Source organism: Anneissia japonica, unplaced genomic scaffold (genome assembly GCF_011630105.1).
Source record: "Anneissia japonica isolate Jap-2015-1 unplaced genomic scaffold, ASM1163010v1 scaffold5280_len750649_cov202, whole genome shotgun sequence".
NCBI classification, from domain to species: Eukaryota; Metazoa; Echinodermata; class Crinoidea; order Comatulida; family Comatulidae; genus Anneissia; species Anneissia japonica.
This window is the reverse complement of record NW_022703058.1, coordinates 342,733-358,244: the sequence shown is the minus strand read 5'-3', so window position 1 is coordinate 358,244 and position 15,512 is coordinate 342,733. Positions and strand designations below refer to the sequence as shown.

Here is a 15,512-nt window from a genome sequence, read left to right as displayed (position 1 = left end):
AGCTCTCAGGCCCGTAGCGTGGGGGGGGGGGGTAGGGGTTAAAAAGAACTGCCCAAAAACTAAAGAAGGTCCGCATTTAAAAACGAAAAATTAATATTCGGAGACCTACGGCCAATTATATATTTGTTCTCCAGAGCATCTGAGAAAAGGGTCCACTTTCCACGAAAACGAAACGAACCTCCTACAAATTAAGTCACGTTGCGGGCCAGAGCTCACCACTTTCAAGATTCCTTGATACGCTGCTCAGGCAACCTGAGGAAACCTCCCTCCCTAATTTTCTGTAAAAAATATAATTTTATTACCGTCAGTGACGGATGAAGGAATATGTTTTTTTTTTCTGGTGGAAGGTGATGAATACTACAACATATAGGCTTAATGAGGACCTACGTCCGACATGAGATTGGTCCTTGGTCCGACGAAAAGCGTAATTGGGGTTCCTAAGCCGCTGGGTGTCCAGGTGGCCCATGCCATCTAGACCCCAATTTATTCTCTAATGATTTATTCTCTAATGATTTAATCTCTAATGATTTATTTTCTAATGATTCAGCTCCACAGATTAGACATATTTTGGTGCTGCCGGAGGAAAGTACCGCTTTCCACAACCCCGGGATCAGCCACTGACCGTAGGTTTATTTCTCTCCTTTAAACTTATGCTTTTATTTCAACAAGGCGCATGCATAGGTCTACAGTAGTTATCATAATACATGTACAATTAAAAATACATTTGATAAAATATATTTTTGTGAAGCTATATCTTACCTTTAACAAACAGTAAACGTGAGTAGGCCCTACCACAACGAAGGTTGAAAAATGTATCACGGTGTGGCGGAAGTTTGAGAGAAAATGACTGAAATCAGGGGCCGTCTTAAAACTCCCAACCAATGAAAACATCGTATCGGAATGTTGCTTATAATGAATAATTGATTACATTCCGATCTAAATCAAAAAAAGATGTTGAGTTGCCTACTCATGTTTTCTAATGAGGTATTGTACCTTGAAAACGACAAAAAATCATCAAAAGTAGGCCTAATACTGAAATCAACTCACCAAAATTGAATATAGTAAATAAAATAAAAAATGCCACGGCTACAGAACAATTAATGGCAATCTTCTATGGCATATTCCATAAAGCAAACCAATAGAGTTAACTTACTAGTGATTGTTAGTACGTTAGTCACTCAAAGATTATTTACGTAACACCTTTACTGTACAGTAGCCAAGACTGTATACAATAACAATGTGTAAATTCACTTTCGTATCAGCAAGGATGGCAAATATGTTTACCTTTTTGCTGATATAGTGTAACATTTGACCTGATCTAATGTGTATACTACATACTCCATTAATTATGTAACTAATAATTACAGTGTTATAAATAACAATATTTTCCGTAGTTTTAGTTAACATTTAGTTTAGTATTTTCTTTTTGTTTTGTAAGTTTATGTGTATTCAGGGTGCACAATCACTAATGTGATGGTTGGCATTGATTCAAAAATGAACCCAATGGAATTCAAATCAAAATGCAATACACCCCATCGTGTTGGGATTCAATAGTTCGACATTAATGTATTTCCTCCATGCTTTAAGTGACTAACATTAACAATAACTCGATTATGGAACATGTGACAGAAGAATGCCTTCAATTGGTCCGTAGTTGTGGCATTTTCAAATTTTGTACTTTGTTTTGTTTTGGGAAACATGACGCAGTGACTCAGTAGGCTCTCAAGTCTACATAACATCTAATTTTTAAGGCCAATTTCTCTGCCTTCTAGAATTTTTCTTCTGAATTTAAAACTGAGAATACAATAATTGTAAAATTTGCTTCACAAATATTTGATTTGTATTGTAATTACAGGGGCGGATTTAGGGGGGGGCGGCCCGGCCCCGGCCACCCCTTTTGAGAGGTAAAAATAAGAAAAAAAGAAAAAAAAGAAAGAAAAATCGATAGCCCAGAACGCCTCAAATGTTATTTTCGGGCGTCTAAAACACAGAAATTTCGCGGGGGCATGCCCCGGACCTCCTACTTCAGTGTTGTCTCGAACGGCCCAAATTTCGGCTCCCCCTTTCGCCCATCCCCCTTTTGGACGTCTCTGGATCCGCCCCTTTAAATATAATGGGTAGGTTCCATCCTTTAAATATTACTTCACCAACTTCTGCATTCAGCGAACGATTTCACAGGCATTTATTGGATGATACAATTTACCGTACCTTACTACAAAAAAAGGAAGATAAGATACGGTATCGTATCCTTAGCCACGGCGATAACTTAATGTAATAATATAAAAAATGTTTAATATATTTAAGTAGCATACAAAATAATGAGCTTGAGCATAGACATTATTGAATTAAAAAATGTGTACCCTGGTTTTCCAAACTGGGTGAATCATAATTAAAAAAAAAAACAAAAAAACAAAAAAAAAAACAACAAAAAAAAACACACATTTGAGTGTTTGTCTATCATTTTCACAGTAAAATTATGGGTAAACATTTTTTAAATACACTTCTATGTTAAGTTGATTATTTTTATGTTACCTCAAAATGGCAAGTTAACTTTATTAACGATTTTTAATTATTTTTTTGGTAAAGTTTATTTTATATTTGATTTAATTATCTATTATTATACCGTATCATGTTATGCTTTTCTGATTGGATTGGGCTACTTTATAGGCCTGCACACGGGTTTCGAGCGGAATATTCCCACCGCACCTTGCACCTTGATCATGATAAAGTTGTTAAGAATGGCGACTTCGCGAACACTGGGAAACCTATCGCCGGATTGCTCGGCATTTTTCTTGTGCGATATGCAAGAAAAATTCAAGCCTCATATTAAATATTTCGACGATATTTTAGAAGTGACAAAGAGAATGGTATGATTTTTCAACGTCTTATAACATCTAACTACAGGCTAGGCTCTAATGTAGGCCCAGCCAGACAGATCTGACCTTGGTGATAAGGTAGCCAGCGTAACATCTTAGCTATTCCTCCTAATGACTTCATTAGAAATTTTTACAGGAAGTGATCCATAAATAAATACGGTACGCAGTGCGATGAACCGTTCCCTAGTTTTAATTAGACTTAAACTGAACAGTCTGGAATAGCCTGCCACATAAACTCATGTATTGTCCCTCAAATGGACATGTTTACGTATAAACGCTATAGGGCCTACAGTATCATTTTGTGGCTCCAAAAATCTGCCGACAGAGAGGGGTTTTAACAAGTGCGATAGGGATCCATGATAAGTTTCCATCTAAAGGTCTTTGGCTGGCCAGAGTTCCAGGGGTTCCAAGTCTTCCGCAAGTCGCGGGAGACTCCCAGAAATCGGGGATCAGGTGCGATCCATGCAGGATCCGCGGGTATGCAGCTGAGGCTGAATATCTTCTCAATGTTCTGACCCTAAACATTGGTGAAGATGAATCCATGAATCACACACCTGATCTGAAATATTATTATTTATATAGATTAAATTTGTGAAGATCATATCAAACTATTAATATATTGTACATGTTTTTTGTTTCAAAATAGGTCTCCGCAAGTAGAATTCTTAACATTCCACTGGTGATAACAGAGCAGGTGAGATAGATGTCAGTAATGCAAGAGAAATACCTTAGTATTCAGTCATCTCATACATTTTAATTGAAATTCTGCATTATTTTCTGGTCATGTGATGTCTAGTAGATGAAATTGCTTTAAGTTTTTGGACAGCTCTATCCTTAGACTTGCCACAAGTTCCTTATTAGTTTTTCTCATTCTGGACAGTGCCGTCAACGAGCAAGTTAATTTTGAGGCAGAATTTAAAAAAGGAAATCGAGTATGGGACACCATATAAATTATGTATGGCGCACAATAAAAAGTAACCCAAAATTAGGGCCCGGAACCCAGGCTACTCCAGCCTATGTATTTCTGCACCTGTTATGTACGACTTACGAAAGGAAACTGCCATATCTTTTAGTTTTGAGCTGCAACTTTTTATAATATTTTTTATCAATTTTAGGAATAAATATTTTAGAAATCAGTCTATTAGGATAGTTTTGAAAATCTAAAAACAGGCAATTTTGGTTAGTTTTACACAACAACATTGGATAAATCCTTTCTCTACATCATATAAAACAAGTTTCAACTCAGTTTCTATATTTTGTACTCACTAATCAAGACCCTTCACTAAATATTGAAACACTATTAAGTATGTTAGGACATGTAGGGCCTGTGTTTAGACTAACTACATATTTTACAAGCTAATTTTAGAAGTAATGTTATCATATTTTTTCACATTAGTATCCAAAAGGTTTAGGGAATACAGTAGAAGATATTGATACTAGCTTTGCTGTAGGAGTTTACCCAAAAACTAAGTTCTCCATGCTGATACCTGAGGTGAAGAAGAAAATAGAGGAGATGAATAATTTGAAGTCTGTGGTCTTATTTGGAATTGAGGTACTGTAGGCCTACTATAGTTATTAAATTACTGGTATCTGTTAAATTATGTTCTAATGTTATTGTGCTAATTTCGTGAAGGTCAATTTGTAAATTGGTTTGTTTTGGTTATCGTTTTATAATGATAATGGTGAAAGATTTTTGAACATAAATATTACATTAGTCAAAGAGCTGTCCCTGTTTTTGTTATTAAAATAATGAATAACAATTTTCAAATGAATTAAAGATTGGTTATATTTTGAACATAAATATTACATTAGTCAAAGAGCTGTCCCTGTTTTTGTTATTAAAATAATGAATAACAATTTTCAAATGAATTAAAGATTGGTTATATTTTAAAAATTATATAAAAATGACACAATGCTGCTACTTTCAACCCACATCACTCTACATACCAGTAATTTTTGACCGGCTCTGGCAAAACCCGCTGTTTGTCACAATTTCTAATTTCCCTCAAGAACCCAAAATGTTTTGAGAATCAGAATTTTGAACATTTTCATGTTTTTGCATTTTAAAAAAGAAGATATATTGAAAAACATTTCTGCAAAATATCAATCACTAAATCTAAATGATTAGTATATTAAAATTATTTTTTTAAATAAAAATCTCAATACCTGTAATAAACTATTGATTTTGGAATCCTTAGAAGCTGTTTTCTCAAAATCTACATGGTTAATAGCCAAAGAATTATATATTCATAACTAGGCTAATATTTAACCAATTTCCATATTCATAACTCAAATAAACACTGTTTTAAAGAAAAAATTCAGGCTGAATTTAACAACACCAAAAACTCAATTTTGAATTTTTCCTACAAACGGCTGGTTTTGCCAGAGCCGGTTACATTTTATAAATGATAATATTTGAGGAAGTGTCATGATGCAGTTGGTATGATGACTTAATTTTAATTACAGTATTGAACATTTGTTAACAAGTTTGAATATATTGAATAATTATTATAGACTCACGTATGCATCCAGCAAACTGCTCTTGATTTGTTGGCTGTTGGAATTGATGTGCATGTGGTAGCAGATGCTTGCTCATCGCGGAGTATGATGGATAGACAATTTGCATTTGAGGTAAAACTTTGTGCTTTATACTTTGAATTTGTCAACAGTATTCTAACAAACTTTCATAATATTTGCGTGCCTTACTCTGCTTTCTTGTGCCTCGCATAAAACATGGCCTGCCTGTACTGTAGGCCTACCACATAATGGTCTGCCCATTTAGCAGTTTACCCCATCAATAGTCCACAGTGGCAGATCCAGGAATTCGAAATAGAGGGTGGCCAGGGAGATACTTGGATGGAGGATCAATTCATCTGCCCTGCCTTCAATCCACCCTGGCCTGCTCTTGTATACTGTATACTCAGTGATGTATCTAGGGGAGCAAAAAAACACCATGTTCAAGTAGTTAAAAATCGCCTTATACCATAAAACCTCGAATTCAAACCTGGGCTTCAACATATTTTTTTTAATGCAAAATTTAGATGGGCTTTTTTTCAAGATGGGCTTCTTTTTGAGGCTACTTTTGCAAAGTAAAGAGGGGCTTCTTTTCAAAATGATTACAGTAAATTTTGGAATTTGTACTATAAAACAATAAATACAGACACTGTAACATCAATCTGTATCATGGAGTGTATTTAACTGACATTAATTCACCTAACCTACTGTATAAACGAAGCTTGTTTTTAATTTATTTTGTTTTTTGAAATTCATGTGCAGTGTATATACTGTACTATCTCAAAAAAAGCCTTTGCTACCTTGAAAAGAAGCTCATGGGCTTCTTTTCGAGGCTAATTTTGCAAAGTAAATAGAGGGGGGCTTCAATTCAAGATGGGCTTCACCTCAAGATAAAGCCCACTGGGCTTCAGTTCAAGGTTTAAGGTATCACCTTATTTTGCAACCTAGCTCCACCTCACTTAAGCTTCGAGCCCCATAACTCCACCTTTGTTCCCCCCCCCCCTTCCCCTCCCCCCCCCCCCCCACCATTTCAAGACTCCAAGATACACCGCTGTGAATACAAGCCTACCATAGTTTGTTCGGCCTCATAAATGTTCTGCCATGGTATGCTATCACCTGCTACAATATTATGTATGTATAGCCTACAATTTTAATTTGTATGGTTTTGTTATCCTAAAATTTATCTTCATTTCAACCTGACCATGACATACTGTACTTTGTATTTGTGATTTAGAGGTTGAGACAAACTGGTGCTATAGTGACAACAAGTGAATCAGTACTGCTACAGCTTGTAGGGGATAAAGACCATCCACAATTCAAACAAGTACAAGGACTGATCAAAATAAGTGCTCCAACTTCAGGGCTATGAAATATATATTGAGACAACATCTGTACACAATGATTATTGTATTAGGTGCGTTTATAATGCGTAATTCAACCAATCACAGGCACTTGTGCTAAGAAATCTGATCATATGATGGGATACAGTAACCTTGTTCTTTCGCAGCTGAAGCATCGCACTGTTGCTCGTTCGAACCTCCTCCAGATCGTGAAGAACAAGGTCAAAACATCTAGTTTACACATATAATTTAAATATTATACAATACCAGCAAATTTAAGGTAATAGAATATGAATACAGTATCTAAATTAAAGAAGTACTGTTTCAGTTTTGTGATAAATTTGAAGGCAATAATAATTTATTTATCGTACAATCGCTGTTTCACTCCATTGTTTTTGTTTACAACATAACAGGGGCACCAGCGGGGATTTCCCCTCCCCCGGTCGGCGAGAGCTGTCACCCCTCCCCCGTCTGGGAGAAAAAACAATTCGCCGGGGAGAAAATAAAAATCATATGCATTTTCTACATAGTAGACTCTAAAATCGATTAAATAAGCCCTTTGAAACCCCTAAATTGTCAAAATTTTCGGAGGCTTTAATGGCTTTCACTTTAATTCTTTTATATCTTTTTAATTTGAATTCTGGCCCTTTTAAATGTTGCCTTTATTCTTCCCAATTTTGATGTAATTTAAATTGACTTTTCTGCAATGCTAAACATTTTTTTTTTTTTTACTAGAATTTGTATATTAAATTTTAATAATAATAATAATACTTTTGGTGTAATTTTAATTAACTTTTGTGCAATGCTTGAAAAAAAAAATTCTTTTTTTTACTTGAATTTGTATATTTAATAATACAGTAATAATAATGTAATAATAATAAATGTAATAATAATGATACAATAATTGATAATTGAAAATAATGATTTGTGTTCATATGTTTTTCTTTTTTGGTGAAATTTAAATGTTTAAAATTTTAATGTTACTTTTATCTCCTTTTTTTCATGTTTTGTGCTTGATTATGTTTTTTAATTTTAATATTAATTTTTTGTAAATATCTTGTAATTCAGCTCTGGCTGCTATCTTGATGTGAATAAAAGAAACTAATACTGAATACACTGTACAGTACATGAATTTCAAAGAAACAAAATAAATTATAAACATGCTTGGTTTATATAGTAGTTTAGGTAATTTGATGCCGGTTAATACACTCCTTGATACAGATTAATGTTACAGTGGCCCTACTTATTATAGTAATAATTCCCACAATTTACAACATTCATTTTGAAATGGAGCCTCATCTTTACTTTGCAAAAGAATCCAATTTCAAAAAGGCCATCTCGAAAAGAAGCACATCCAAAGTTCACAAAAAAGAAGCAGCCCAGTGCTTCAATTCGTATGTGCTTTACCGTGTATCCCTGCTGTAGATAATGAGTACAGGCATAAACGGGACACATAATGGATCTTGTACAACGTGATAGCAGTAATTTCACTTCAGTATCATACAGATTATATTTTTTAACTAGTTTAAGCATAAACATTTAAAAAATGTATCCTGTTTTGAGATTAAAATATCAAGTGTATATACAGTATTTGAATTTTATTTCAACAATGGGATGCACACATTTTGAAACTGTAAATGGCAGAAAGAGTTGCCAAACTTCCAGGGTTTGGTTTGGATTTTCAGGGTAAAATGGCAAAATTTTACCTAACTAATGTATTTTATGGAAAATTGGTTATTGAACTGGCATAGCTGTAGTGATACGGTGCTTATAATTATTTTGATCTCTTATTTATAAACATATTCCTTCCCGTTCTATTCATTCTTCCCAATCCCTCCAACTCATTACTCCACGTGTTGAGCACATTCGTGCTGGTGAACGCTTTTTTCCCTTTTCTGCTCCTAAACTCTAGAAACCTCTGCCCCCACAATTGTGTATCATCCTGAATTATTCAAACCCAATCTTAAATCCTTCCACTTCAGTAGCTTGACTACTTCCAACATCTTTCAGTGAGGGTGACAAGCCATTTTTTTAAAGTTTTAATAGGCACTTTAGAAATGTGTTTTATTAATATTATTATTATTGTTATTATTAAAGGAAACATGGGGGTGGTGTTTGAGATATTGCTTTTAAAATTACAATGGTCTTTGCTGCTAGTGTAAATGGGTGCAGTTTTGGTCCTTAAAACATGAAACTGCCTTCGGTCCTTTCTTGCTTAGCAGTGTGAAAAGGCTTTATAATGTATGAAAACATAAATAATATCTTACAGAAATATGAGAAAGAATTAAAAACTATGAAGCAATAAGCAGTACAGTATATTGTTTGAGGGTCTTTTAAATTATTTGTGTTGGATTTGTATAATTAAGTAAAAATTTGCATCTGTTGATAAAGTGTGAATGGTGTTCACTCATTTATTTCACCCTTGAATTGTGTACTCGCACTAAATCAAAAACATGTTTAATATTAAATAACGATAACTGGAAAAGTATTTAATGCTCAAATTATTAGACGTTACCTAGCCAATAGCAAGATGTACATTAAAAAAATGTAATATGTAATTTTTGGCAAATATAGACCCAATATTTTTTAATTCTCCCCACTTTTTCAATCTCCTTAACTTTTTCCCGTAGTATCAGTAACAATCCTCTCCTGTTCTTTGCTCATGTACTTGACTTTGAATTTTTTTTTAAAGTATTATATGTTTGTGATTTTTAATGTACAGATATCCCCTCTTTCTGTGCAAATTATATTTTGTGGAATAATATATTATGTATGTGCTTTAGATACCCCATATCCCATAATTATAGGAGGGCAAATGTACGCTTGTTGAAATCTTTATATAATATTGTTTCTGAAAATGTAATAAAAAATTTTTTTTTTAAATGTTCTCATAAATCACAAGAATACTTTAAGTGGAATGTCTGCATATATAATATTTATTTTATTTATTTTTTAAAATCTCACCATGCAAAAGAGAATTATAGCTGGTTCATTAACAATAAAATTAATAAAAACAATCCCTTATTGACATTAGATTGATATCAAAATTGTAGAATTTTTTTACTTAGAAAATAGAAAACTAAATTGACTCGATCCTCATCCCATCTCAATAGGAGTGTCCCATTGTACAGTATAATAAAAATAAATTTTAAATCATTTCAAACAGTGGCATTCAGCTGAATGTGACACAGTATATACCAATATACTGTGCTATTATAAATAAAACAAAATCTTTTTAAAGGATGGTTTGCCTTATTGGTGGTTAAAATTTGCACTGGCTTTGCTTGCACCTAGAGATATATACTAAAAAACCAATTAATAACAATTAATAGAAAACAACATACCATCTTATATATATATATACATATATATATATATACATACATATATATATATATACACACACGTATATATATATACACATGTATATATATATATACACGTATATATATATATATACACATATGTATATGTATATGTATATGTGTATATGTATATATATATATATATATAATAAAGTACACACATACGATACATCAGTGAATACAAATGCATACATATACAATGTATGATTAGATGTACAATATAGTTTTGAACACAAATGCAAGAATCAATATAGAGTAGATTAGAGCAGCACTGATTGTGCTTACACTTTTTGCACTCTACATGCTGTTTCAGCCTAATTTGCACTACATACAGTACTGTGTCTCCTTGAAAATAAACAAACAAAATACATTTTTAGAGACCATGGTACATATATTACATTTTGCATAGGCAAATATCTGCAGTAAAATATAATTGTTGCATAACACTAATTCATTTATAAAAAACATTTTAGGCACTTATTTATTGGTAGATTCATGGAAGACTGATATTTACATGTAACACACACACACTCAAAAGTAGATAACATATACATCTTCAGTCTAAAACCTAAAAAAAACCTGATTGTTTAATAACTGCCACATTTGATGCTAGAATAACTTTGTTCCCCAATTTCCCCTCACCACAAACCCACTGTGTTTCTTTGTATTTTATTAGGTATTGTTTAAAGGAGCAGATCCCAAGTTTCTGAAACCAGGATGCAACAATGTCATAAGGGCCTAGATGTAATATACAGATAAATAAGTATCCAAATAATATTGTTTGAAGGTTTGCATGGCGAAGTAATAATATATATTAATGCTTCTACACCGCGTAGATAGTTTTGAAAAGAACTGTTGTTGGTTGAGAATGTCTCAACGTTTCGACTGAGTTGCTTCAATCCTCTTCAGGAGAATAATATATGATCAGACATTATCAGAAAATCCTCAAAATAATAAATTGAAATATAAACATCCAATCTGGATATTATTACACCAGTCTAAAACCAATTCCTAATTCTGATTAGCTGTTGCTGTATGATTTGGATACATTTGGATATTATTCTCCTGAAGAGGATTGAAGCAACTCAGTTGAAACGTTGAGATATTCTCAACCAACAACAGTTCTTTTCAGAACTATCTATGTGGTGTACGGCAAGCATTAATATATATTATCCAAATAATGGTATGATTCGTGTTCAGTATTAGCTGTTACAAAATATTGTAACATTTAGTATTTTTAAGCCATTTCGTATAAAAGGTGGCAGTGGCAAAAAGGGGGGGGTGCCCCTCCCTAAATCCGCCCCGATTTACACTTGAATCAAACTCTTACTCATTTTATTTACTAAGTCTACGTTTATAGCCATCACCGTGCCTGCATTTAGCTGAACAAAAATATATCTGGTTGCTCCATAAATTAATAACATAAAATTTATTTCATATGCTAATGCAGCTTCAAAGTTATATAATACTGTAAAACCTTGTATAGAAGCCCTGGCCCCATGGGCTTAACCTCGAGGAGATGACCTCAAAAAGAAGCCCCCTCGTCAGTTTGCAAAAGTAATCTCAAAAAGAAGCCCATCGTGTAAATTATTAAACAGAATTTTGAAAAATGTCGAAATAGCAATTCCAAAATTTATAGCATTCATTTTGAAAAGAAGCCCCACTTTTTAGTTTGCACAAGTAATCTCGAAAAGAGGCCCATTTCGAAAAGCCCTTCCATGGGTCCTAAAAAATAGAAGCAAAGGGCTTTTATTCGAGGTTTTACAATATATACATATCAAACATATGTTTCTCTAAATTCATACATATCACATAACACAACATTTATCATCATCTTTTTTATCTTCAATTTGTGTTTTGGTAGCTGGTTTTTTCTCCATTGTGTTAGTCTTTTTAGTATCTGATTCCTTTTTTTCTAATCCATATTTATCTCGGATTTCGTCTCGCCGTGCTGACCTTTCAGCTCGTCGTTTTGCCTGCATCTCTTCCCTTTTCTTCCTATAAATGAAAATGAAAGTTTCCTAGTGTTCAGTGGCATTTTTACTACAACTACTTCAGGCAGAACAGTGCAAGAGATCCATCTAGTAATTAACCCAAATTCAATTTTTAAAAAAAAACATTTTTCATCAGACAAGTCATTTTTCATCAGACAAGCCCACCATTAATGCCTACCATATCTCTACTAAGGGTTGTCAGGTGGCAAGTGAAAATGAAAAAGTGAATGTTTTAAAAATTTATTTATTTTTTTAATAATCTCTAAATAATCTCTGAATACTCAGCTTACTTTTCTTCTTCCTTTTTTAAATCTTCTTGCTTCATCTTCTTCAAATCAGCAGATGACAGGTGATTCTCTTCCTCTTCCTTCTCATCATCTATTCCAAGTCCTTTGGAAATTTTAGATATTTTATCAGAAACCAAAGCTTTTCCTAACATCGCTGACATGATGATGGTTTTTCAGTCTCTTCTCTTGAGGCAAACTATCGATTAAAAGACAATGGCAAAGTCAACATAGGATACAGATTCACAAATATTCATGTGTAGATAGTTAATGTTATCAGTAATTAACGACAAACATTGATTTTATAATATCAAAATTTAAAAACAAATTTTGTTAATTGCTCAGATGATACCTAAAACACCAGCTCAAACTTGACACAGAAAATCGCTAGGAAAATTGGTATGAAGAATCGTAAATACTGCACACATTGTTTATATAATCTAATTTTCAGCTAAATCTGCGCGGAAATCAGCCCTTATTTTCCGAAATGCGTGGATGGATTTCTAGGCCTAATTTTTGCATGGAGGACCAGACTGTGTAATAAGGCCTGCACAGGGACTATATCCTCCGGGCAAAAATTGGGCCTAGAAATCTGTCTGTTTTTTCAGAAAATAATGGTAAATTTCGGCGCAAATTTTGTCAAAAATTAGGCTGTCACCTAGCCTAACCTTAATGCATAACAATGTATTATGCAGTATATACTATTCTGGTTTTTGAGGCATCATCAATTAAGTAGCTTCTACAGTATGGGTGAGCAAAAAAAAAACATGCTATACAATCTAATAATAATACATTATAATTTAATATATGCACATCAAAACAATCTATTGTACTACAAAGAATAATTCCCATTTATGATTTATGGATGAGTCACTTCAACACAATAGTTATAGTGAAATCTTAAATAAAATTAATAATTGTATAATTAAACACCCGGGGGGGGGGGAATCCACTTTTTGTTCAAGCGTGAACAAAAATAGTAAATTAATTGAAGTAAATGGTAAAATTTTATTACTTTAGACGATAAACCTATTCAGGTGTAGTCTACTTTACTTAGGCTAGGCCTGTGGTCGGGTTAGGGCTATGGACTGTTCAGGCAAGTAGGGAGCTAGGCTATATTTTCGGTCTATAGGAGCCTAGGGAGCTAGGAGGACGCTACTAGGCCTAGGTCTATATTAGTAGGCCTAGTTTAGGGACCTAGGCGAGGAGGACCTACGCCCAGCGGCTGGTCGAGCATTTTATTTAAAATTATTGTTTTACTATAGTATTTCAATTCAGAAAATGTGTGTTTCTTCACGTCCTCCGACTCTACCTACCTTTCTCTTCCGTTTTATGTTTTATTTGGTTTTATTCCGTTTTGGTTTCTGGACCTTCTTCCAAAGCAATTATTATTTCATTTGCGTTTCGCAGAAGTCGAAACGCGTTAACTCTAGGTTAAAAGTTTCCCACACGAAAAAAGCGGTACTGGATAAAGACAACTTGGTTTCTTTGCTTCAAACAAGGTATCCATTCGTAAAAGTCTAATATCAAGGAGGTATAAAATGAAGATAAGGCTATCCAAGTGAACATAAAATTTTGGGGACCAAGACAAAAATTAATTTTTTCGGGTTCATAACGGCACCGCCCTCATGGTGTAGATTTATCAAACTTAAAATCAGCTTAAATTCGTCTTGAATTCATAAATCCAGGCCAAGTCTTTAATAAATTAACGTACATAAATGTGATTGTAAGGTCTGTTTGGTTTTTATCCATTTGCAAGCTTTTATGAAGTTTTGTTTAATCTAGGCCTGCTACAATATAATAGCAATGATGAAATGACGGTGATAATGATGGTAATCATAATAGATAATAATGTTAATACTATTAGTCTAAAAAGTGAAGAAAATTGTGTAAAAGGCGAAAAAGAAATTTGTAATTTGTCCAATCATTATAATTATTATGAAAGCGTAGTAAGTTATAGTTAGGTCAAAGTTCTGGATATGACATTAAAATCCATCCTGTCGGCACCTCACTTTCTTAGTGACTGCTGAGGGGAGGGTGCATAAATTTGTTTTCAGGATGTGATCTGGTTTTTTTATGAACATTCTTCGTGATTACGTGTCTCTGAAGGGGTCGTGGCTGTGAAGGGGGTGGGGGTGCGCGGGAGCAAAAAAAAAATAAAATAAAAGAAAATGTCCGGCCATAGAGGTGCCACGGCTTAAGTATATTAGACCCATCTGTGAAAGTACCTTCCTGCCCCCCCCACCCCCTTCTATTTCGAATTCCTGGATCTGCCACTGTAGTGTTCAATTTTACGTCCCACCATATTTCTTGATTAGTTTAGAACAGCTGCTGAGTTGTAGTTTTTGGTAATTTCAAATTGTACTTTTTGCTGTGCTACATGAGAATATTAACGTGTCGCAAACATTAAAATTCTGTAGCTTTACAAAAAAAACATATCAACATTCTGTTCACAACATAGTTACATGTACCTATATACTTATATATTTTTCTCTACATATTAGTAGACACGAAAAACAATTAAATAAGCCTTTGAAACCCCTAAATTGCCATATTTATGTAGTATTTTCCATGCTTAATTCAATTTGTTACCCTGTTTGTACAACTCACCTGTTGAGTGCCATTGATACAAATGGTATATTCTTATTATTATAGTTGTCACAAGGTCGGTGGTGGTGCCAGTTGGGAATAGGCCTGAAGAACGCACTTTTGTACATAAATTATTACGATTCGTCGAACAGAAAACTGTGTTTGTTAAATTTATTAAATTGGGGCTAGTTGAGCTAAGCCTATTTTCTCTGATCTGCAAACCTATGCCCAGGTAGGTTAGCATGCCTTTTGTAAGCCAGGACCAATTAGTATTTTGCTACGTTTCTTCACTTGAACCCCCCGGATCCGCCACTGACATAATACTATGTAACAAACAAATGCAAAAATGCACAGGGACACCACGCTGTTTTTTATTTTTCTTCAAATCGGTATGCCATCATCATACACAATATACTAATAATAATAATAATAATAATAATAATAATAATAATAATAATAATAATAATAATAATAATAATAATAATAATAATAATAATAATAATAATAATAATAATAATAATAATTTATATAGCGCCAATTTCAACTATAC

The 15,512-nt window shown here is 33.5% G+C and overlaps 2 protein-coding genes across 3 annotated transcripts; one reads left to right on the top strand and one right to left on the bottom strand.

The window, feature by feature from the left end:
* Positions 1-2,700: 2,700 nt before the first annotated feature.
* LOC117104269 (isochorismatase domain-containing protein 1-like) lies at positions 2,701-7,500 on the top strand. The gene is made up of 5 exons (XM_033245011.1): positions 2,701-2,867; positions 3,523-3,570; positions 4,273-4,428; positions 5,391-5,507; positions 6,625-7,500. The coding sequence occupies exons 1-5, from the start codon at positions 2,721-2,723 to the stop codon at positions 6,757-6,759; spliced, it is 603 nt and encodes a 200-aa protein (XP_033100902.1). The 5' UTR covers positions 2,701-2,720; the 3' UTR covers positions 6,760-7,500.
* A 3,829-nt stretch (positions 7,501-11,329) lies between these two features.
* Positions 11,330-13,822, bottom strand: LOC117104276 (complexin-3-like). Of its 2 annotated transcripts, none has more exons than XM_033245026.1 (3): positions 13,690-13,822; positions 12,380-12,572; positions 11,330-12,093 (listed from the first exon to the last, which is right to left on the bottom strand). In XM_033245026.1, the coding sequence occupies exons 2-3, from the start codon at positions 12,535-12,537 to the stop codon at positions 11,904-11,906; spliced, it is 348 nt and encodes a 115-aa protein (XP_033100917.1). In that variant the 5' UTR covers positions 12,538-12,572; positions 13,690-13,822; the 3' UTR covers positions 11,330-11,903. The 2 variants fall into 2 exon arrangements, with proteins under 2 accessions (XP_033100917.1, XP_033100918.1); XM_033245027.1 differs by lacking the exon at positions 13,690-13,822 and adding an exon at positions 13,634-13,658.
* Between the last annotated feature and the right edge of the window lie 1,690 nt (positions 13,823-15,512).